At 46.2% G+C, this 23,684-nt stretch overlaps 1 protein-coding gene across 3 annotated transcripts in view; it reads right to left on the reverse strand.

Moving 5' to 3' along the window:
- Nucleotides 1-7,661: 7,661 nt before the first annotated feature.
- LOC146863541 (coagulation factor XI-like) overlaps nucleotides 7,662-23,684 on the reverse strand; it is a 381,607-nt gene continuing 365,584 nt past the window's right edge. For all 3 annotated transcript variants that reach the window (XM_085643002.1, XM_085643001.1, XM_085643003.1), the window contains 2 exons: nucleotides 9,549-9,664; nucleotides 7,662-7,941 (listed from right to left, as the gene is read on the reverse strand). In XM_085643002.1, the coding sequence (XP_085499128.1) occupies nucleotides 7,850-7,941; nucleotides 9,549-9,664 (208 nt within the window). In that variant the 3' untranslated portion in view covers nucleotides 7,662-7,849. The remainder of the gene's footprint in view (nucleotides 7,942-9,548; nucleotides 9,665-23,684) is intronic.

Consider the following 23,684-nt stretch of genomic DNA (forward strand, 5'->3'; position numbering starts at 1 on the left):
CACGAGATAACATACTAGAAACGGAAGTGGGGCGGATAGGTCGTGAAAACAAGCATTAGACGGTTTAGGTTAAACCCAGGAATAAAGGCGATGATAATCGAGGCGTGCATCGGAAACGTGGTGAGGGGGCTCAAATAATACGTGTCTGAAGACAGATGGAAAATATGTGTCTTATTGGAAAGATGGAGGTATTGGTCTTATCCCTTATAAATTTAAATTAAAAAAAAGAGGCGCCGGGTATGGATGTTCTACGTATAATAGAGGGGTAGGGGAGAGGTATGGGCTGGATAGCGAGGTGGGGTGCGATGCCCAACAATTAAGACAAGTCAGTCACAGCGGTTAGTAGGTGGGAAAGAGGCACTAGGCCCGGAGAAGTGCCTTTTTGGACGTCTGTGCTGCTCTACTGGGTGCCAGAGAATGGAACTGTCCTAGGATTGGGTGATAAATGTACCTCTCAGACTCACCTCCACTATCTTCTCACACTGTGTGCCTTTGCCGGCACCGGGCCCGCCAAGGACGAACACCACCAAAGGCTTCATGACAGAGCTTAGGATACAGCGAAGACTGGGAGGAATGCGGGACAGCGAGCCGAGGATACTGTACAACATGCAGAGGCTGGTGAAAGGCGGCGCAGGACACACCCGAGGGAGGGGCGGTACACCCGGCCTCAGTGGAACCAGGAAACCAGAACAGAAACCGGCAGGCAGGAGGGCTACTAACATAGAAGAAAGACTACCACGGATATCCTGATTCTAGTGTGACAACAGGTCGGAACTATGTAAAGTTAAAATAGGAAGTCTGATGCGAATAGGTTAGATTTCCGCGACTTGTTACTATGTGTCAACTCATATTTGTCAATACACAGTACATGCAAGTTAAATTCAAAATAAAAATCAATCACTTGAAGATGTCCGCCGCTTTTCAAATGTTCATTAAAGAACCTTTTACGGCCTCCTTCGAGTCAGCCATGTTGGGAAGTGGCGATTTTTAAGCCACTCCCATAGAGCTCTGAACTGTAGAATGTTCGACCGATGCAGGGATCCAAACCCGCTATTAATAGCAAGTGGCAGCAAAAATAAGCATGGCATACAAAAACATGGCAGAAGCTTGCACGGCACACAACAATGACATTGAGGAAGCACTTAAGGAGCTGTGTATCACCAAACCCATTGTAGAAATAGCAACAGAAAGACTTCAGTTTTAAACTCCTTCCAGTAACCAAAAAAAAAAACGTGAACGGGAACAAAAACTGTAAACGAAACATAGTTGCAAATTATACCCCACATGTGAGTCAATATGCTGCCGATGGTTGATGAAGGTCCTTAATTCCCACAAGCAGTTCCATTCTTCACTTTTTTCACTTAGCGTAATGTTCTGCCTATACGTAGAGCAGTTGCGCGGCATTAAATAAAGTCTCTCTCGCCGATCTCACCAATTCTCCATGAAACACAGCATGTAATTAATCAAAGGCGTGTGGGTAGACGCTTCATGAATACAAAAACACTTCCTGGACTCAACAATGCAAGGCAGTTCGCATTCCAGTCTTCGCCATTCATGACATCACTATGCAACATCGCCGTCTTCTACAAGCGCTGAGTTTACGTTCTTGCCCTTGTGCCAAAGGCTTGCTGAGTCGACACTAAATCGTCGAGTTGCGCATGGCAGCCTCACGGTGGATTCAAATTTCGCACAAACTCCACAACACAACAGTAAGGAGGCACACGCTGTAATGTTATGCACTCGCAGCCGTTATCTCCGATGGCTGCAAATTTAAATAAACACTCAGTCAAAGTTTGTTGGGCGCATATATGGACAGCACACCGCATCTATGCCAAACCATACATCGCCGAGAACTCACCCATATGTTGACCTCTAGTGCGTAGGTGGGGGGGGGCTTCTGATTGTGGTAGTCACCTGTGAGAGTGAGACACGCTGACTGAGTCAGCCCCCTAGGGAGGGCGGGAGTGAGTGTGCGAGGGAGCTGAATGTTCCAGCCTCCTGGGGGAGGGGGCGGCTGGAGTATCGATTGCGACGAGGCAACAGCGGGTCTGAAGCCTCTAGGGACAGCCGGGGTGCACAGGAGTACCCCCAATACCGGACATACAAGAGCCAAGCAAATGCAAAAAAAAGACTGGTGGCAGCACAAATGTGAGCTGGAGGGTGCTGCGGCTATAGAATATTTTGTTAGGAAATTCATTCCCACCCTCCCAACCGCACGTAGAGAATAAAAAATAAATTTCCGTTTACCAGGGAGAAAATGGAGGCTGTCGGCTGGCAGTATCGGGGAGAGATGGAGAGATGAGGTGGGCGGAGAGGGGAGGGCTGTGATGGCGAGGGAGGGGTGAACAGATGGGACGCAGAGGAGAGGGCCGCAGCGGGGATGCCCAGCCGTGAAAGATGAGGGGGGCGGGGTTTGAACAAGTGAGGAGCGGAGCGGAGATCTTGAATATTAATTTGGCGCTGCGCGTCAGAACAGAGTAGCCCGTTTTTGCTTCAAACTGTATTTTTTTAGGCCGGACTGAGAAGTCAAAGCAGCCCTGGCAAATGATACCAGTCCAGCCCCCATGTGGTGCATAGCGAACGGAGGGCCCGCATAACAAATTGGCAAAGCGTGCACAGAGTAACCCCTGACGGAATAGAAGGGAAGTGGATTCGGACACACGCCACTTACTTCAAAAGGTACTGCGGGATGGCGCAGCCTTCGAGCTAAAAACGAATCCTTACGGGGGAAAGTTCACAGGAAATAAAATATTTAAAGGGCAGGAGCCGAGAGCAGGGGGAGAGGACACGCACACCACCGCCTTTCTCCGAGGCACAGCAGAAAATGCCTCGGAGAAAGGGAGTGTCCTTTTCGGATTGGGGGGCGTGTTTTGCTGTTGTCTCCTCCCTGAGACTTCTCGCAAAAAACACGCCCCCCGATCCGAAAAGGACGGGGCAGGATCGGAGTGACGGGACCTCTTCTCCAATGGCTGGCCAGCATTTACTAGGCCAGCCAATGGAGAACAGGAGAGAAGAGGGGCGGGAGCAAGCCCCTCTTCTAAAAGTCACTCAAAATCATTAAATCTCGCGAGCGAGACTGCGCAAGCGCAGCCTTCGCTAGCCGAGACCTAAAAAGGAACATGTGTCAGGAACCCTAAGAAGGATCATATGTCAGGAACCCTAAGAATGACCATATCTCAGGAACCCTAAGAATGATCATGTGTCAGGAACCCAAAGAAGGAACATATCTCAGGAACCCGACGAATGACCATATGTCAGGAACCTTAAGAATGATCATATCTCAGGAACCCTAGGAATGATCATGTAGCAGGAACCCGATTAATGACCATTTGTCAGGAACCCCAACAATGATCACATGTCAGGAACCCAAAATATAACCATATCTCAGGAACCCAAAGAATGATTACCTGTAAGGAACCCAAAGAATGATCACCTGTCAGGAACCCTAAGAATGATCACCCGCCAGGAACCATAAGCATGACCAAAATTCAGGAACCCTAAAAATTATCATGTTTCAGGAACCCAAAAATGATCACCTCTCAGCAACCCTAAGACTGACCATATGTTAGGAGCCCTAAGCATGACCAAAATTCAGGAACCCTTAGAATGACCATATATCAGGACCCCAAAGAATGATCACCTGTCAGGAACCCAAAGAATGATCACCTGTCAGACACCCTAAGAATGATCATGTGTCAGGAACCCTAAGCATGACCAATATTCAGGAACCCTAAGAATGACGATATGTCAGGAACCCCAAAAATGACCATATTTCAAGAACCCTAAGAATGATCGTGTGTCAGGAACCCTACGAAGTACCATATCTCAGGATCCCTAAGAATGACGATATGTCAGGAACTCGAAGAATGATCACATGTTAGGAACCCTAAGAATAATCATGTGCCAGGAGCCCTAAGAATGACCATATAGCAGGAACTTTAAGAATTATTATATGTCAGGAACCCTAAGAATGATCATGTGTCAGGAACTCTAAGAATGATCATGTGTCAGGAACCCAAAGAATGACCATGTGTCAGGAACCCAAAGAATGATCATGTGTCAGGTACCCTAAGAATGATCACTTGTCAGGAACCATAAGAATGACCATATGTTAGGAACCACAAGAATGACCATATCTCAGGAACCCCCAAGAAAGTCCATGCATCAGGAACCCTAAGAATGCTCATGTGTCAGGAACCCTAAGAATGACCATATGTCAGGAACCCGAAGCATGATTATGTGTCAGGAACGCTAAGAATGATCATATTAACAGCCATGAAATGTTACTGAGGACAGTCATTCACCATCATTCACAACATGTTACTGAGGTCACTCATTCATTATCAGCCATGTCATGTTACTGAGGACACTCATTCATTAACAGCCATGACATGTTACTGAAAACACTCATTCATCATCAGCCATGACATGTCACTGAGTTCACTCATTCACCATCAGCCGTGACATGTCACTGAGTTCACTCATTCACCATCAGCCATGACATGTTACTGAGGTCAGCCATGTCATGTTACTGAGGACACTCATTCATCATCAGCCATGACATGTCACTGAGTTCACTCATTCACCATCAGCCGTGACATGTTACTGAGGACACTCATTCATTATCAGCCGTGACGTGTCAACTAGGACACTCATTCATTATCAGCCATGACATGTTACTGAGGACACTCATTCATTATCAGCCATGACATGTTACAGAGGTCATTCATTCATCATCAGCCATGACATGTTACTGAGGTCACTCATTCATCAGCCATGACAAGTTACTGAGGATACTCAGTCATCATCAGCCATGACATGTTACTGAGGACACTCATTCATCATCGGCCATGACATGTTACTGAGGTCACTCATTCATCATCAGCCATGACATGTTACTGAGGTCAGCCATGTCATGTTACTGAGGACACTCATTCATTATCAGCCATGACATGTTACTGAGGTCACTCCTTCATCATCAGCCATGACATGTTACTGAGGTCACTCATTCATTATCAGACTTGACATGTTACTGAGGACACTCATTCATTATTAGCCATGATATATTACTGAGGACACTGAGTCATTATCAGCCGTGACGTGTCAATGAGGACACTCCTTCATTATCAGCCATGACATGTTACTGAGGTCACTCCTGCATCATCAGCCATGCCATGTTACTGGGGACACGCGTTCATTATCAGTCATGACATGTTACTGAGGTCACTCGTTCATCATCAGCCATGACATGTTATTGAGGACACTCGTTCATCATCAGCCATGACATGTTACTGAGGACACTTGTTCATCATCAGCCATGACATGTTACTGAGGTCACTCGTTCATCATCAGCCATGACATGTTACTGAGGTCACTCATTCATCTTCAGCCATGACATGTTACTGAGGTCACTCAGTCATTATCAGCCACGACATGTTACTGAGGTCACTTGTTCATCTTCAGCCATGACATGTTACAGAGGTCACTCATTCATCATCAGCCATGTCATGTTACTGAGGACACTCATTCATCATCAGCCATGACATGTTACTGAGGACACTCATTCATCATCAGCCATGACATGTTACTGATGTCACTCATTCATCATCAGCCAGGACATGTTACTGATGTCACTCATTCATCATCAGCCAGGACATGTTACTGAGGTCACTCATTCATCATCAGCCATGTCATGTTACTGAGGACACTCATTCATCATCAGCCATGACATGTTACTGAGGACACTCATTCATCATCAGCCATGACATGTTACTGAGGTCACTCATCCATCTTCAGCCATGACATGTTACTGAGGTCACTCATTCATCATCAGCCATGACATGTTACTGAGGTCACTCATTCATCATCAGCCATGACATGTCACTGACTTCACTCATGCATCATCAGCCATGACATGTTACTGAGGTCACTCATTCATCATCAGCCATGACATGTTACTGAGGACACTTATGCATCACCAGCCATGACATGTTACTGAGGTCACTCATTCATCATCAGCCATGACATGTTACTGAGGTCACTCATTCATCACCAGCCATGACATGTTACTGAGGTCACTCATTCATCATCAGCCATGACATGTTACTGAGGACACTTATGCATCACCAGCCATGACATGTTACTGATGTCACTCATTCATCATCAGCCATGACATGTTACTGAGGTCACTCATTCATCACCAGCCATGACATGTTACTGAGGTCACTCATTCATCATCAGCCATGACATGTTACTGAGGACACTTATGCATCACCAGCCATGACATGTTACTGAGGTCACTCATTCATCATCAGCCATGACATGTTACTGAGGTCACTCATCCATCTTCAGCCATGACATGTTACTGAGGTCACTCATTCATCATCAGCCATGACATGTTACTGAGGTCACTCATGCATCACCAGCCATGACATGTTACTGAGGTCACTCATTCATCATCAGCCATGACATGTTACTGAGGTCACTCATTCATCATCAGCCATGACATGTTACTGATGTCACTCATTCATCATCAGCCATGACATGTTACTGAGGTCACTCATTCATCACCAGCCATGACATGTTACTGAGGTCACTCATTCATCATCAGCCATGACATGTTACTGAGGACACTTATGCATCACCAGCCATGACATGTTACTGAGGTCACTCATTCATCATCAGCCATGACATGTTACTGAGGTCACTCATCCATCTTCAGCCATGACATGTTACTGAGGTCACTCATCCATCTTCAGCCATGACATGTTACTGAGGTCACTCATTCATCATCAGCCATGACATGTTACTGAGGTCACTCATCCATCTTCAGCCATGACATGTTACTGAGGTCACTCATTCATCATCAGCCATGACATGTTACTGAGGTCACTCATTCATCATCAGCCATGACATGTTACTGAGGTCACTCATTCATCATCAGCCATGACATGTTACTGAGGACACTCCTTCATTATCAGCCATGACATGTTACTGAGGTCACTCCTTCATCATCAGCCATGACATGTTACTGGGGACACGCGTTCATTATCAGTCATGATATGTTACTGAGGTCACTCGTTCATCATCAGCCATGACATGTTATTGAGGACACTCGTTCATCATCAGCCATGACATGTTACTGAGGACACTCGTTCATCTTCAGCCATGACATGTTACTGAGGACACTCATTCATTATCAACCAATGACGTGTGAACGAGGACACTCCCTTTGAGTCATGAGTGTTTCGTTCAGAATCGCTGTCAGTTCAAGATGTTCACCCACGCCTAAAAAGCACTACACAGTTGGGTCCCACCCAGCTCAGCCACCGCCTACAAATTCGCCAACCAACCAGGAGCCTCCACTCTGATCAGTCTCGGTCGCCCTCCCCACACTCCCAGATCCATAAAAGCAAGACAGGAGGTCGGTGCGGCCTCCCCAGCACATCAGGCCGGCCGCGTCACTGATGGAGTTCACAAGAAACTGAACATCTGGCTCTTCAACTGATCCTACCTGCAGAGTCCGCCCCTCCTTAGCGCCTGGATACCCTCAGAGTGATTACAAATCCACGTTACATTACTTTGCATTGGTATGGACACTCAGTCACAGTCTCCGACATGTCGCAGCGGCTTGATTGACAGTAAAACACCACTCACTCCTTGCATTCTCTAGGTTTCCTTTAATATGGACTAATTTTCAGATTAGATTGACAGAAGAAGGGTTGGCATGTGCCGAATGATGCGGTCAGCTGTGATCTCTGGCTAGTGTCCTGCACACAGCGGCCATATTAAGAAGCTCTTGATTGGCAGGGGCTCCATCTTTCATACTACGTCTCTCCTGAGTGATCGCCTACTGAGGGGCCGCCTCCTTGGGGATCTCCTGCTGATTATCAGGGACATCTTCGTACTCCTCTCCGCTGTCCTCCTCATATGACTCTGAATCTGTGACAAAGGTGAGAACACATGAGTGACCGTGTGTGCTGTAGTGTAAGAGATGTACTGGGGCACTTAGTACATGGCTAGTAATGACCTCTGCTCTCATTGGCAGGGTGATAGGTGCTTACTCCACCCCACAAACCCCACAGGAACAGTACTTTCCTCTCCTGAGCCATGGTCTCTCCCCAGATACAACAATGAAAATAAATAACATAATACACTCTGTGCATCCGCAGATATAATATATCAGGGTCCCTATTAGTCCCCTAATCCTTCTCTCTCCCAACCAGCTCCCACAACCCTACCCTCTTCCAGCCAACTCCCCCAACCCTTCCCTCTTCCAGACAGCTCCCACAACCCTACCCTCTTCCAGACAGCTCCCTCCCCAATCCTTCCCTCTCCCAGCCTGATCCCCCAACCCTTCCCTCTCCCAGCCAGCTCCCCTCAACCCTTCCCTCTCCCAGCCAGCTCCCCCAACCCTTCCCTCTCCCTGCCAGCTCCCCCAACCCTTCCCTCTCCCAGCCAGCTCCCCTCAACCCGACCCTCTTCCAGCCAACTCCCCCAACACTTCCCTCTTCCAGACAGCTCCCTCCACAATCCTTCCCTCTCCCAGCCAGCTCCCCTCAACCCTTCCCTCTTCCAGACAGCTCCCACAACCCTACCCTCTTCCAGACAGCTCCCTCCCCAATCCTTCCCTCTCCCAGCCTGATCCCCCAACCCTTCCCTCTCCCAGCCAGCTCCCCTCAACCCTTCCCTCTCCCAGCCAGCTCCCCCAACCCTTCCCTCTCCCTGCCAGCTCCCCCAACCCTTCCCTCTCCCAGCCAGCTCCCCTCAACCCGACCCTCTTCCAGCCAACTCCCCCAACACTTCCCTCTTCCAGACAGCTCCCTCCCCAATCCTTCCCTCTCCCAGCCTGATCCCCCAACCCTTCCCTCTCCCAGCCAGCTACCCTCAACCCTTCCCTCTCCCAGCCAGCTCCCCCAACCCTTCCTTCTTCCAGCCAGCTACCCCAACCCATCCTTCTTCCAGCCAGCTCCCTCCCTCAACCCTTCCCTCTCTCAGTCAGCTCCCTCCCCAACCCTTGCCTCTCCCAGCCAGCTCCCTCCCCAACCTTTCCCTCTTCCAGGCAGCTCCCGCAACCCTTCCCTCTTCCAGCCAGCTCCCTCCCCCAACCCTTCTCTCTGCCAGCAGCTCCCTACGTGGCTCAGTTTCCTCTAAAATCCCAGCATCTCCCTCATTCCTGCCTTACCCACTCTCCAAGCCCGGCCCCTCCAACACACAGCTCTCTCTCTCCCTCTACAACCTAATCCACACTCCTTTCCCTCCACTACCCCATTTTCCCCACCACTTCCCTCACTCACCCTTGTCCTCTTCCAGCCAAACGTTTCTACTGCCCCCTTCCAGCCCTCTGCCTTCCTTCTACAAGCCTCTCCCTCCATCCCTCCTCCTCTCTCTCCCAGCCCAACACCACCCGTGGCCCGGTCCATTCGGTCTCTCTCACCCCTCCATCTCATGCCCCTGCCCACGTGCTTCCACTCCTGCCTCCATGTCACCTAGCTTTCCTCCCCCACGTATCCTGTCCCTGACCCCACTGACGTCACAGATATGTTTACCATAAATATATTCCATGCATTTCTTCTGTGAGAAGGCGGACACCACGTGGTCCCCAGTCTTTACGATCCTATTGGGGTAGGGTAGGGCCAGCACATTCTTCAGGTAACAGTTACCGCTGCAGAAAAAGAAGAACATGGGTCAGTCTGCTTAGCCTCCCTTCGCGGCGCTATACGAACAAACGCAAAACAAATATAAAACACTGAGGGACTCACTTATGAGAGCCGTGAGTCTCTTTTGCACCACATAAAGTAGTGCATGCGTGACGCTGGGCTCTCATTTTGGTTTATGAAGCCACGCAAAGCCACCCTGCGTGATCATGAGTAAGGCAACACAGTGCAAATCGCTGCATCTCTTCACTCTGCGCCCTGAGGCGTTCCATGGGCGCTGGGGTGGGTTGTCACACACAACACCCATGGAATCTAACAATACCCCAGATTTACAAAGTGATGTAAACCTAGGAAAGCACCAATTCCGTACGCCTCCCGAGGTGAGGTGTAACGAGGAGAAATAACTTTATTTCTCCTCTTTCTATGTGTGCTGCAGTAGGATTTGTTTTGTGCAGTGAGGGGCCCCTTCCTGCACATAAGCAATCCTGCATGCAATGGAGGCACCCGTGCACCTTGATGCAAGGGTGCCAACGTTGGCGCTAGGCTGCCAAAAAGGCGCCAGTGCACGGAGGAAGGACGGGAATGCACCATATTGCTTAAACACAATGTATTCCTGTTCTTTCACTTTGTCGAAGGGCAGCGCAGCCAAACGTCACAAATTCCATAGATTAGGGTTTGGGAAGGGAGAATAGCGACATGTCGCAAGTGTTGCTTTTTTCTACAATGTGCTGTGATACACTTTTAATATTCTTTAATTTAATGCTCCAAGGTGGGCGACTATCATCCGCCTAGTGGCCATCCTGCCCACTGCAGCATCATGATCCATATGTGTTCAAAAACGCATGCGCACATATGTCATGATGCTGGGTCTACTGCAGAGCCATAACGCATATGTGTACAATAAAACATGTGCGCATGTATGTCATGATGCCAGGTCGACTGCAGAGTTATGATGCATACTTGTGCAGTAACACATATGCGCATATGTCATGATGCTGCGTCTACTGCATTGTCATGATGCATACGTGTGCAATAAAGCATGTGGCGTGTATATCATGATGCCGGGCCTACTGCAGCATCATGGTGCATACATGTGCAATAACGCATGTGAGCATGTATGTCATGATGCTGGGTCTACTGCAGCATCATGATGCATACTTGTGCAATAATGCATGTGGCGTCTAAGTGATGATGCCATGTATCCTGTAGCGTCATGATGTATACGTGTGCAATAACGCATTTGCACTGGTATGTCATGATACCGGGTCTACTGCAGAGTCAGGATGCATATGTTTGCAATAACACATGTAGGGTGTATGTCATGATTCTAGGTCTACTGCAACATCATGACGCATACGTGTGCAATAACGCATGTGCACATATGTCGTCATGCAGGGTCTATTGCAGAGTCCTGACACATACATGTGCAAGAAAGCCTGTGCGCATGTCATCATTCCGGCTCTACTGCAGAGTCATGACACATAAGTGTGCAATAACGGGTGTGCCGATATGTCATGATGCCGGGTCTACTGAAAAGTCGTAATGCATAAGTGTGCAATAACACATCTGTATATATTTCATGATGCTGGGTCTACTGCAGAGTCATGATGCACACTTGTGCAATAACGCATGTGTGTGTGGATGTCATGATGCCGGTCTACTACTGGTTCATGAAGCATACGTGTGCAATAACGCATGTCCGCATGTGTCATGATGCCGAGTCTACTGCAGAGTCATGACGCACACATGTGCAATAACGCATGTGCTCATATGCCATGATGCCAGCTCTACTGCTGAGTCATGAAGCATATGTGTGCAATAACCCACATGCGCATGGGTCATAATGCCGAGTCTACTGCAGAGTCATGATGCACATGTGTACAATAACGCATGTGCTCATATGCCATGATGCCGGCTCCACTGCAGACTCATGAAGGATGCACATGCAATAATGCATGTGCACGTGTGTCATGATGCCGGATCTACTGCAGAGTTATGGCGCATTTCTGTGCAATAACTCATGTGCGCATATATCATGATGCAGAGTCTACTGCAGAATCATGATGCATACGTGTGGAATAACACATGTGCGCATGTATGTCATGATGCCGGGTCTACTTCAGAGTCATGACACATATGTTTGCATGTGTGCTCACACATGCACACATATCTATCATCCCACTGGGGACATGTTCTTTTTGCCAATGCTCTAAGGCACCAGCAATAAAAAAATAATTGTTTTTGCCAGTGCTGTTCAGTGACAGCAAAAAGCATTGGCAAAGCCAATAGTCGGTTAACACTTTTCAAAGGTGAGACTCGTTGGCTTTGCCAGTGCTTGGTTTCACTGGGCCATGGGGCTGTAGGTGGTGAATAGGCATTAAGTATGGTGTGTGTTGTTTTTCACTTGTGTTTCAGGTCCTAAGACACTCATTCATTTTACTGAATAACAAAGTTTTTCAGTTTTTAAACATGTTTTTCCAAATGCAACAACAGTCAACAGTCAAGGTTCCCCCCAGGAGGTGGGAAAAGGGATGGGAGCTCTAACACAGGATGAGAGTCAACATCCGGGGTCAACTATTTCTTGTAAAAAGACTCAACAAACTCGGTATGTCTGAGCCTGTTCTGGTGTAGCTGTGTGCTGAAGGAATGGTGGAAAGTTCAACACGTCATCTAGAAATAATTTGTATAAGGAACATGTTACATATAATGAATTTTTATTCACATGATTTGCATGTTTGTTGGTCTGAAAGCTAAGTGGATATTGGTGTTCACTGAAAGTGGGACTCAGCACTGCGCCGCGCCAGAAAAGCCCATCACGATACGGTCACTATTTGTATTTACAGCCAGAGGGTCTTATTTAGATCTCAGCGGACGAGTTACTCCGTCACACGGTAACGGATATCCCGTCCGACGAAATATGAATTCCTTTATATCCTATGGGATTTATATTATGGAGGACGGGTTTAAAGTCACTGTTGTGATGGAGTAACCCGTCTGCTGATATCTAAATCAGTACAGATCTCACAGTCATCAGTACAGATCTCACAGTCATCGGTACAGATCTCACAGTCTTCAGTACAGATCTCACAGTCTTCAGTACAGATCTCACAGTCATCGGTACAGATCTCACAGTGGTTAGTACAGATCTCAGAGTCGTTAGTGCAGATCTCACAGTCGTCAGTACAGATCTCACAGTCATCAGTACAGATCTCACAGTTGTAAGTACAGATCTCACAGTCGTTAGTACAGAGCTCACAGTCGTTAGTACAGATCTCACAGTCGTTAGTACAGAGCTCACAGTCGTTAGTACAGATCTCTTAGTCGTCAGTACAGATCTCACAGTCGTTAGTACAGAGCTCACAGTCGTTAGTACAGATCTGTTAGTCGTCAGTACAGATCTCTGTCGTCGATCTCTCTGTCGTCAGTACAGATCTCACAGTCAGTACAGATCTCTGTCGTCAGTACAGATCTCACAGTCAGTACAGATCTCTCTGTCGTCAGTACAGATCTCACAGTCGTTAGTACAGATCTCACAGTCATCAGTACAGATCTCACAGTCATAAGTACAGATCTCACAGTCGTCGGTACAGATCTCACAGTCGTCAGTACAGATCTCACAGTCATCAGTACAGATCTCACAGTCATCAGTACAGATCTCACAGTCGTCAGTACAGATCTCACAGTCATCAGTACAGATCTCACAGTCATCTGTACAGATCTCACAGTCGTCGGTACAGATCTCACAGTCGTCAGTACAGATCTCACAGTCGTCAGTACAGATCTCACAGTCGTCAGTACAGATCTCACAGTCATCGGTACAGATCTCACAGTCATCTGTACAGATCTCACAGTCATCGGTACAGATCTCACAGTAATCGGTACAGATCTCACAGTCATCAGAACAGATCTCACAGTCATCAGTACAGATCTCACAGTCATCGGTACAGATCTCACAGTCATCGGTACAGATCTCACAGTCATCAGTTCAGATCTCACAGTCGTCAGTACAGATCTCACAGTCGTCAGTACAGATCTCACAGTTGTCAGTTCAGATCTCACAGTCATCAGTACAGATCTCACAGTCGTCGGTACAGATCTCACAGTCATCAGTACAGATCTCACAGTCATCAGTACAGATCTCACAGTCATCCGTACAAATCTCACAATCATCGGTACAGATCTCACAGTCATCGGTACAGATCTCACAGTCGTCAGTACAGATCTCACAGTCGTCAGTACAGATCTCACAGTCATCGGTACAGATCTCACAGTCGTCGGTACAGATCTCACAGTCGTCTGTACAGATCTAACAGTCATCGGTACAGATCTCACAGTCGTCATTACAGATCTCACAGTCATCAGTACAGATCTCACAGTCATCGGTACAGATCTCACAGTCATCAGTTCAGATCTCACAGTCGTCAGTACAGATCTCACAGTCGTCAGTACAGATCTCACAGTCGTCAGTTCAGATCTCACAGTCGTTCGTACAGATCTAACAGTCATCGGTACAGATCTCACAGTCGTCAGTACAGATCTCACAGTCGTCGGTACAGATCTCACAGTCATCAGTACAGATCTCACAGTCATCAGTACAGATCTCACAGTCATCAGTACAGATCTCTCAGTCATCAGTACAGATCTCACAGTCATCAGTACAGATCTCACAGTCATCAGTACAGATCTCACAGTCATCAGTACAGATCTCACAGTCGTCAGTACAGATCTCACAGTCGTCAGTACAGATCTCACAGTCATCAGTACAGATCTCACAGTCGTCAGTACAGATCTCACAGTCGTCGGTACAGATTTATAGACCAGTCTGGCACCTTTGATTCAGAAAGGCCACTATGGAGCCATGATTGTCGGAAGGGCCATTGCCTGAAGCCGCTGGACTCCTAAGGCAGGACATTCATCGTCGCTGAATGCTCGGCACTCTGCACCCTCTGGACGGGGCCACCGTACTGACGACTCTGATACATGGTACTGATAGTTCATATACATGGTACTGATGGCTCAGACACATGGGACTGATGGCTCAGACACATGGGTCTGATGGATCAGTTTGTTATGGTTTTTAGTAATCAAACAATAACATTTGAATTGAATTGAATTGACTGACCAGATTTCTAGGTCACAAGGATGGTCTTGAGCTGAATCTTGTACATGCCGACAATCTCGTTCTTTTTCGATGGCCCGAATGGGCCTGCAGTGGCAAGCAATTGTTCACAAAATATAATGTTACTAATGGCCTCCAGCTGAACCTAACAAACACTAAACTAATATCCTTCATCTTTTAGAGGTGGGGGATGCTGCTCCCATCGTGCACGTGGCCCTTTCACTTACCTGTGTGTCATAGTTGATTGTAAATTGAACTGGATTGCCCCTATGGACACCCCCCCATAATTATCATAGAAACAAAGACACCTACTTAATTATCATTGAGACAAAGACATCTACACCTAAAACTCAGGGGCTTATTTACAAGCCCAGTGCTCCGCCGGAAAGACACTTCATATGACGTTCTGGTGGCGCACTGGGCTTACCCATATCTACATGGTCACGTAAAGCCACTGTGCATGGCTTTTCATGGTCTCGTAGATATGGTGTGAGGCAATGCAGTGCAAGTCTCTGTGTTACCTCACACTGCAAAGGGGAGGCATGCCATGGGCATTACAGTGGGTGTTCTCACATAACACCCATGGCATTTGACAGATTCACAAATTTACAACATGCTGTAAACCTGCAAATGCGTCAAAAGCCTACGCCACCATAAGGGTTGTTTTTGTGAAGGGAGTTGTCCTTTTCCCAACAAAAACAACCTGATTTTAACGCCGACCCCCTTGTATCTTGGTGCAGGGGTGTCTGCATTAGCGCAAGGCAGCCATTTGAGCACCAGCGCATTAAAAGAGGACAGGAATGCACCGTATCTTATAGATACTGCGCATAACTGCCCTTTTTTTTTGACTTAGCCAAGAACCCATAAATTAGTTTAATGGCAGCCTTACACACACAACAGCAAACGTTTGACTCAGTACTCTCAGCAATGAGGTTGCAACATGGCCAGCCTTAGCCTGCTATACACCGCATCCTAATGTTGATAAAATACCAGCAGCTGAGGTGCGAACACTATACAAAGATCTAGTAACAATATACAGTGTCTTACACAGTTCGATATGTGAACATTAACACTTAATCCTTTGCGGACCGCTCAAGCTGTACAACCACAATTGGCTACTCTGGGCTTCAGCCCACAAACTCTAAATGCAGTCATGGGAAAAGGTCCCATCAACGGGAGGAGATTCTATTCTAAGTTGTTAAAAAAACAAGTCAGCTTAAGGTGGTGTTTCCCCATACGGGCCCACAGGAAAGACACAGAATATTACTAATTTGCCTGCCGATGGGGATGGCTCCCCCTGTAGAAGACTGCACAACTTGGGGTACAGTCTTTGCTGCCGTATAAACCAGAACACATGGTACCCCTTCACTGGCTGTTTTACCTGAAGTGCTGAAACATATACAGAAAGAGTACGGGGCGAACCTGCCCTTGACTTGGGGATGAAACTGATGGTCAATTTTGCTGCAGTCGCCGCCATTATGTTAAGTAACATAAAGGGGGAGGCAGCAGTGTTGGCTATATGCCAGTGTATGCAGGATTGGGCTCCTCCACAACAGGAGCGCTAATTACCTAAAATTATCAATGAAACCTATGCTACGCTTCGTAGGGATAATTTTGGAGCCAGACCTCGTAAACCTCAATTAAAGAGTAATTTTGAAAAGGCTAACCCTAAGCTAGACTAAGTCTTGGAGTGGGTCTCCTCGTTCGTCTTGTTCCTTTCAGGAGTCATCCGATAAGCATTCGGAGAGAGGTGGAGGATCAGGGTGCAGATCGGAAGAGCACATGAAACCGAAGAAGGACTCACAATGCTCATCTTACTACATAATTAATCAGGAAGAAAAACCTCAGCCTTCCAAGCATCAATTCAAAAAGAAGAAGGTAGCGGTGCTCAAGGTCAGGCATGTCCCGGATATGGAGGACTCTGCGGCTGAATTGGGAATGGGCAGTGACCATGCTGGACAGCCCGGCAGAACTTGATGGATTGTCTGATGGGAATAGCGCTGAGTGAGTATATCACTTTGGAAACACCTGATAACAGGGTAAGTGTCCCTCTTCGTCTATACGAAATACAACTCCAATTGGAGGGGGACATACCCAGAAGCATCAATGCTCTCTTTTGGGAGGACTTAACTCAAGGTTACAATATTCTTTTGGCTGGAAAGGATTGGCCACCTGATTTCATAATGGAGTGCCCAATTGGGGAAACAGTAATTTTACCTGCATTCCTCAAACTCGTTCTGGAATCAGTAAAACCTGATCATTCATGCTGTCCGGTATTAGACAACAGATATTTAAATTCAGCTTCTCACAAATTTGCAGTACAAAATGCCACAGCGCTGCGCCAATGAATAACACAGTGCGGAAGAAATGCAAAACAACGTCTATCTATCTATCTATCTATCTATCTATCTATCTATCTATCTATCTATCTATCTATCTATCTATCTATCTATCTATCTATCTATCTATCTGTCTGTCTGTCTGTCTGTCTGTCTGTCTGTCTGTCTGTCTGTCTGTCTGTCTGTCTGTCTGTCTATCTATCTATCTATCTATCTACATACATCTTGAATTGAGTTTTCTGCCAAAATATAGTGCCTGGAAGCAGATATTTGACCGAGTTCACTGGACTAGGATCTCATAGGCAGTTCTGTTGATTACCCCAGTGGTATAAGAATAGCCCCGGGCTGTTTTCAGCCAGAGTAACAGAGCTACAACAAACTTTTGAGGACCAGGCATTGTCCCATGTCGATGACATTTACTCAACAGATGATGACCCATCGGAGCACTTGACAAGAGTGCACCACATTATTTGGGGTTTGATCACATGGCAACAAATGTAATTTTGAAAATTGCCTATCTCACTGCCCTTTTTCTGGTATATGAGCTGTCAAGTGAAAGCAAAAGCACCGAGGCACATTTTTAGATAAGTGTGCGCTCCTTCAACATCCAACTACGTTCAAGAGATTAGAGTCCAAATTGGGGTTTTAAAATTTTGGCAGAATTTACATTCTAGATTATGCAGAATGATTTAAACCAGTGGTTCCCAAACTGGGGTCCACGGACCCCCAGGGGTCCGTGACACATACCCAGGGGGGTCCGCAGGCAGCAGTTTTAAAAGCAATGCAAAGTTCCTTGTATAAACAGCAGTTTTTTGGCAGCAATAAAAGGGTCAAGATAACTCCAGTGATTAATGTACCTGCTACAGAGAGATAGGAGGTTTGTCCAGTGGCAGCTTTGAGTCATCTCAGGAAGCCCAGATTGTTAATATGCCTGCTGCAAACAATGTCTACCACGCATTTTAAAAAAAACAGTATATTGTTTTGTGCATAGCTCAGTCAGTTCCTGCTTTTGCCACAGAGACTCTTTTGTTATTATGCAGTTCACAAGTTCCAATCGCATTGAGCACAGTGAGCTATGAACTGACATCAAAGAGCAGCAAGCAAACGCGTGGTACAAGTTAGTAAGTTATGCTTTTTCACAGTCTTTCATTAACCCGATGCTGCTAAAAAGGTTTGTTTGGTTAGAAATAAATCCTTATTAGTAAAGTCAATGCGAACCCCTGTGTTATGTTCTGGATTCTGAGTTTGTGCTCTCCAGACCAAGCACTCTTACAAAATGCCTACCAGTATGGATGACTTGTGAATCCTACACCTTGTAGTTCCCTTTGCCTTATGTAACATTTTCTAGTCACTGATTTACAGACGTATGATTCTTTCTCTCTGTATGTGTGTGATGTAAATTGCTCTGACACCCTACAGTGGTATGAAAGGTGCTATAAAACAAATTAAAGACATGTGACAGTGGGGCTTTGGAGAGATGAGAGGCGCTGTTGGAGGGTAGCAGTGAGGGAATCGATGAAGATTGACAAGAGATTGTTGTATGCTGGTACATAGTAATGTCATCATTTCAATTCAATATATAATGACAAATGTGTTGTAAAATGCACAATTTCCCCCAAAATTTTCTTGGGGGAGAGGCCTCCAATGCCCCCTTTGTAGTGGTCAGACTCACTTGGTGTGCACTGTATAGGGACTAGTCTGCCAACATTTGCCAGAGCAGCTTTAAGTTTCCAGTCCAGCCTTGGCAGGAGCAGGAGCCCCAGGCTGTGAACTAAAACCAAACAGAGCGAGATGCAGCACCAACCTTCCCATTAGGATTTTTCTATTTTTGCAAATATTTTAATATAAAAGTACTAAAATCTTTAGTAATTTAAGTCTAGTCTTTGTTTGATGCACACACGTGTGTTTTTTTTTCTTCTTCGAATTAGTTTTAATGTTTGACATTTAAATCTTACAAATTGCCTGGGGGGCCCCGGCTGCCAGTAGTGACTCAATGGGGGTCCTCAGGAGTGAAAAGTTTGGGAACCACTGGGTTAAACCATTCTACGACCTAATACATCCAGATTTTTCCAATACACATTGGGCTCAGGAACACATAAATATCTTCTGTTTGTACAAGCTGACATGATAGCTTCCAAACATTTACAGCACCTGTAAACACAACAAACCTGGTGATCTTCACCATCACAGGAACATCCGGGTATACGTATGTCGTCATCAAGGAAGTTGACACAGTACCAATTGCATGTAAATTGCATCTCTACACCAATGCTGAAATGCGTTTTGCACCTACAGTAAAACATACTAACAGCAGTACAGACTGCTGTGGTGAGAATGCAAGCCCTAGCTCAGAGAAAATGTATCATTGTCGTTAGCCCAGTGCCAATCTTAGAGGCTGTCACCAGAGCAAGCGTTCCAAACATTGAGGCACTACATTCACGATGAATACAATGGGCTAACTCACTCACCCCAACAGACGTAGACTGCAAGTTTGATTCTACACTACAAAAACAAGCCTTTCTGCAGGACGAACAAGAATAACCTCTGCCTAATGAAACAATGCCTCCAGAAAGCTATGACTACATCGTTTATACTGATGGTTCTGCGCAGCCTGCCATAGGGACAAAGCATCAGTACTCAGCAGCGTACGCCATTGTGAAAGGGTGCATGCACGGTGGGCAATGCCACCCTGAGAAAACCTACAAGCAGTCACTTGGTGACTTTACGGCGCCGCTGGCTAAGCTAAGGGCTCTAACGCTGGCGGTAGAAAACACAGATACAGGATTCCACACACTTATTGTGTGTGATTCGTTTTACTGTGTCCAGTCTATAATGAATATCTACATTATTGGAGCCAGCATGGGTTCAGAGACTCAAAGAGTTGCACAATCAAGAACAAGATGCTTTGGAACAGGTGGCAAAGCAAAAAGAATGCTTGCCACGAACTCATGTAATACACACACTGAGTCATCAATTTGTTGACGTTGCAGGGAATCCCATGGCTGATGAAGCCGCAAAAGCAACAGCCTGCACTGCTGCCGTTGCTGCAATCACCCGTTCCAGTTGATATTAGACAGAGCCGTCATGGTGGCCGTCAATGCTGCTCACAATGACAACAATTTGCCGAAAAGCTTTCCACTTAAGTAGTCCTACAAGTTAGATGCACAAAACATTGCATACGCATTCCTGGAGTGGGGGATAGAGTAATACCAAACCCAGACCACAGCACGGGTTTAATCCTAACTGCACTCAAGGGTCTGGCATCTGCACACGCAGGGGTGGGTGCTACTATTTCATTATTGCAGCAACGCTACTGATGGGCAGGTATTTGCAAAACAGACCAAGGACTTACTTGTCAAATGTGACATCTGCCAGCAGATGAGTGGGTCCACCGTGGTGTGCCCACCACAGACACCCCTTCTGATTACAAATAAGTCTTTGGCTTGTGTTTCCCTCGACCACTGTGGCCCTCTGTGATTGGATGGGGCTTACAAGTACATCTTGGTAGCAGTGGACTCCTGCTCTCGATTCCTGTGTGTATGACCACAGTGGTCGAATTACACCCCCTCAGTTATAAAGGATCTGCGAGTCTTCATCGGGACATACGCAGTTGGCACATTACATTCCAACCAATGTCCGACATTTAGCTCTCTGGCTCTCTGGCTTATGAAGTTTGGGTGTGACCCTCCGTTTCTCATCTCCATACCATCCCAAGGGAAATGGAGTTGTGGAGAGGAAAAAATTTACTTAAAGCAGTCTTTAATAGCGAGGGTACTAGATTCAGGCTGCAGGTGGGTCCATCATCTGTATTGGAACCAGAGGGCACTCAACAACCTACCTAGAAACTCCAGGGGCGGTCAAACTCCCTATCAAATCCTCTTTGGGGTAAAGATGTGGGTCCCAGACCTCGACAATCACAGTACAGTGGTGCCAGGACTCCCGTTTGACATCACTGAACATTTGGCTGTTTTACTGGAACTGAAGGAATTCTGGGATGAACATGGCAACGTCCAAGTAAAACGCAATTCCACTGGGGAAGTGAAGAAAGTGCCGACAAGACTTGCCTGGATCCCGAAGGTTGGGGACCTGGCCAGGAAGAAAATTGTGGACAAGAAAAGAATTTGGGCCATCTTACAGCACACCTGTTCCTTTCCTGGTTTTTGAAGGTACCAGAACTGTGCTTCCGCCCCTTGCCAGCCACAAAGACAAAAGAAACATCTCCATTGATCTGATCAAACCACACTATGTGGCAGATTCTCAACAGTAAGCAGCGTGGGCTCCTGGGTAGCTACATGCCTCCTCTCGCTACCATGCAGGAGGTTCAGATTGAACTAATGAAGTGACCTCTCACCACCAAGGGACAACAATCAACAAAAATGAAGTGTGCCGTCTACCTGGTGCTACAACTTCTACCATTGTACAGTCAACTGGTACAGAAACACAGATTTCAACTCAGAAAGCTGAAAAGGACACGGTCTATCTCAATGTACCACTGATCTAGTCTTCTCCCAATTCTAAAAAACCCGCTGAGCTACTTCATTGACTATGATGACTTCTCCTCCGACGCATCGGATCCACCACCGCCTATACCATTCAGGCTGAGAGGGTGTATGTTTTATCCTTGGCTGAAAAGGACATATTTTGTTTCTCCTTGGTTACATCTTTGGATTACAATAGCGTGACTTTTTCTGGTCCTCTGGATTGGTTTGGTGAAAGTCATTTTCTTGCTCCTAAATTGTCACTATCTCCCAGAACACTTTGCAGTACAACTGGTGAACTTGGGTCTCAAACCACATGCACCATAACACCGTGAATAAAGAGACCTTTCCCTGGTGAACATTTCAGCTCTTCCAGTTCCCACTGGGATTGTTTTTGGTACGGTATCATATGAAGTGTATGGCCCTACTGAACTTTTACAAGTTTCATTTCTGTTCAAAATTTCTTTGAATGATATAATCACCCCCGGGACTGTTTCTGATGTGGGACATTAATAAAGTGCATGAAATGCAAGAAGATCTTGGGGATTTCTACTGTGTTTTCTACTGATGAATAGTATAATGGTGCATATCATTATGATGAAATGGTTTGTTTTCAACATTACAGGCATCTTTGTCAGCTTAAAGCTGGTATACCATGTGCCGTTCATCATTACACTCAATGGGAACATTGCCCAACTCCATCATGGGGTAGTTTAAAAACATTTGCACAGAAGTTTGATTATTTTTCTGGTTACGATACATCTTATCCTGCCTCATATTATCATAAGTTTGAAGAAAAATATTCTATCTGACACCAAGCTGCCGTATTCTTCTTCTTTTCTTTTCAAACTGTCCGTACAAGGTTTCTACTTTTGGAAATGGACGCAATAGATGTCAAATCTATTTGAGGACTAAAGACTGGCAGGTTCAGAGAACTGAGGCCTTGTTTAGAGCATAACTAAGATGACAGCAAATTATTTTCCTGAACAAACCTGTGCAACAAGATTCACCAAGATGACTCACCAAGATGAAAGTTTTGAACACACCACAAATTCCAGTTTACAAACTACAGTGAGGATACATTGGATACCATGCTAATGGCACATACAATTCATCTTACCCCAATTGGAAGGAATGGTTGGTTTCGCTGTTAGACATGACGCTTCCTTGATAACACTGAGAGTTTTAAAACAAACAGACCTGACTTGCGGTACGTGCAGGCTGAACACTCGGGATGGTAACAACTTACAGTGTTGGGAAGTTGTGCCTTAATTGGCTAAAAACTTCAGCACTGTCCCAACGGAAACAACACTTGGCCCTTTTATCTGATGAGCTAGAACTCCAGGACTTTTTATTAGGACCTCATGTGCCATGTCAAAAACCCTTAGTATCTGCAATATATAATGAATTATGAAAGTTTTCTCAGCAGGAAGCTGAGAAAACTTTCAAGGTCAGTTTAGAGGAAGATCTTGCAGTGGTTGACAGTGGTATGACCACCTTGGATATACTCTTTAGGAAACATAGTTTCATCAGCAATAGACATTGTTCAACAAGTCATGTCCTGACAGCACGGGCAGTCACAGATAAGGTCCATTATGCTGTTGAGCTGGACATTAGGAACACTAAGCTCTGGCCATGGACCAGGGTGAACAGTAACATCACCAGCTTGTTTACCCCATACCAGCTTACAAAACAGCAGATGCTTGCGGCGCGCAAAGATGCAAAATACACTATGTTACACATTGAGAAAGTGCTGAACAGTCACGCTTGCTGTGCGGTGAAAACGGGGGTTGCCTACCTGGTAATGGTTTCTTCCGTAGTTACTTGTTGTACACAAATGCTGTGTCCGCCTGCCCATCCAGTTAGGGAATGGACACTTTGGCCCTCAGTAAATCTTACCAATGTGCACATTGATGCCCTGAGCAAACTGATAGCCTTACAGTTTCTGAAAGATGGGGCCTTGACTTCTGCTAAGGAGACGTTTGATCTTCAGGTGTCAAGGTCCTCTCCAGGGATAGAGGCGCTACTCCGCGCTAACGCCCCAAGACATTTTGGAGAGCTGGTGCATCATATGTTTAACATGTCTACTTCA

The sequence above is a fragment of the Triturus cristatus genome, chromosome 2_2 (assembly GCF_964204655.1).
Source record: "Triturus cristatus chromosome 2_2, aTriCri1.1, whole genome shotgun sequence".
Classification (NCBI taxonomy): Eukaryota; Metazoa; Chordata; class Amphibia; order Caudata; family Salamandridae; genus Triturus; species Triturus cristatus.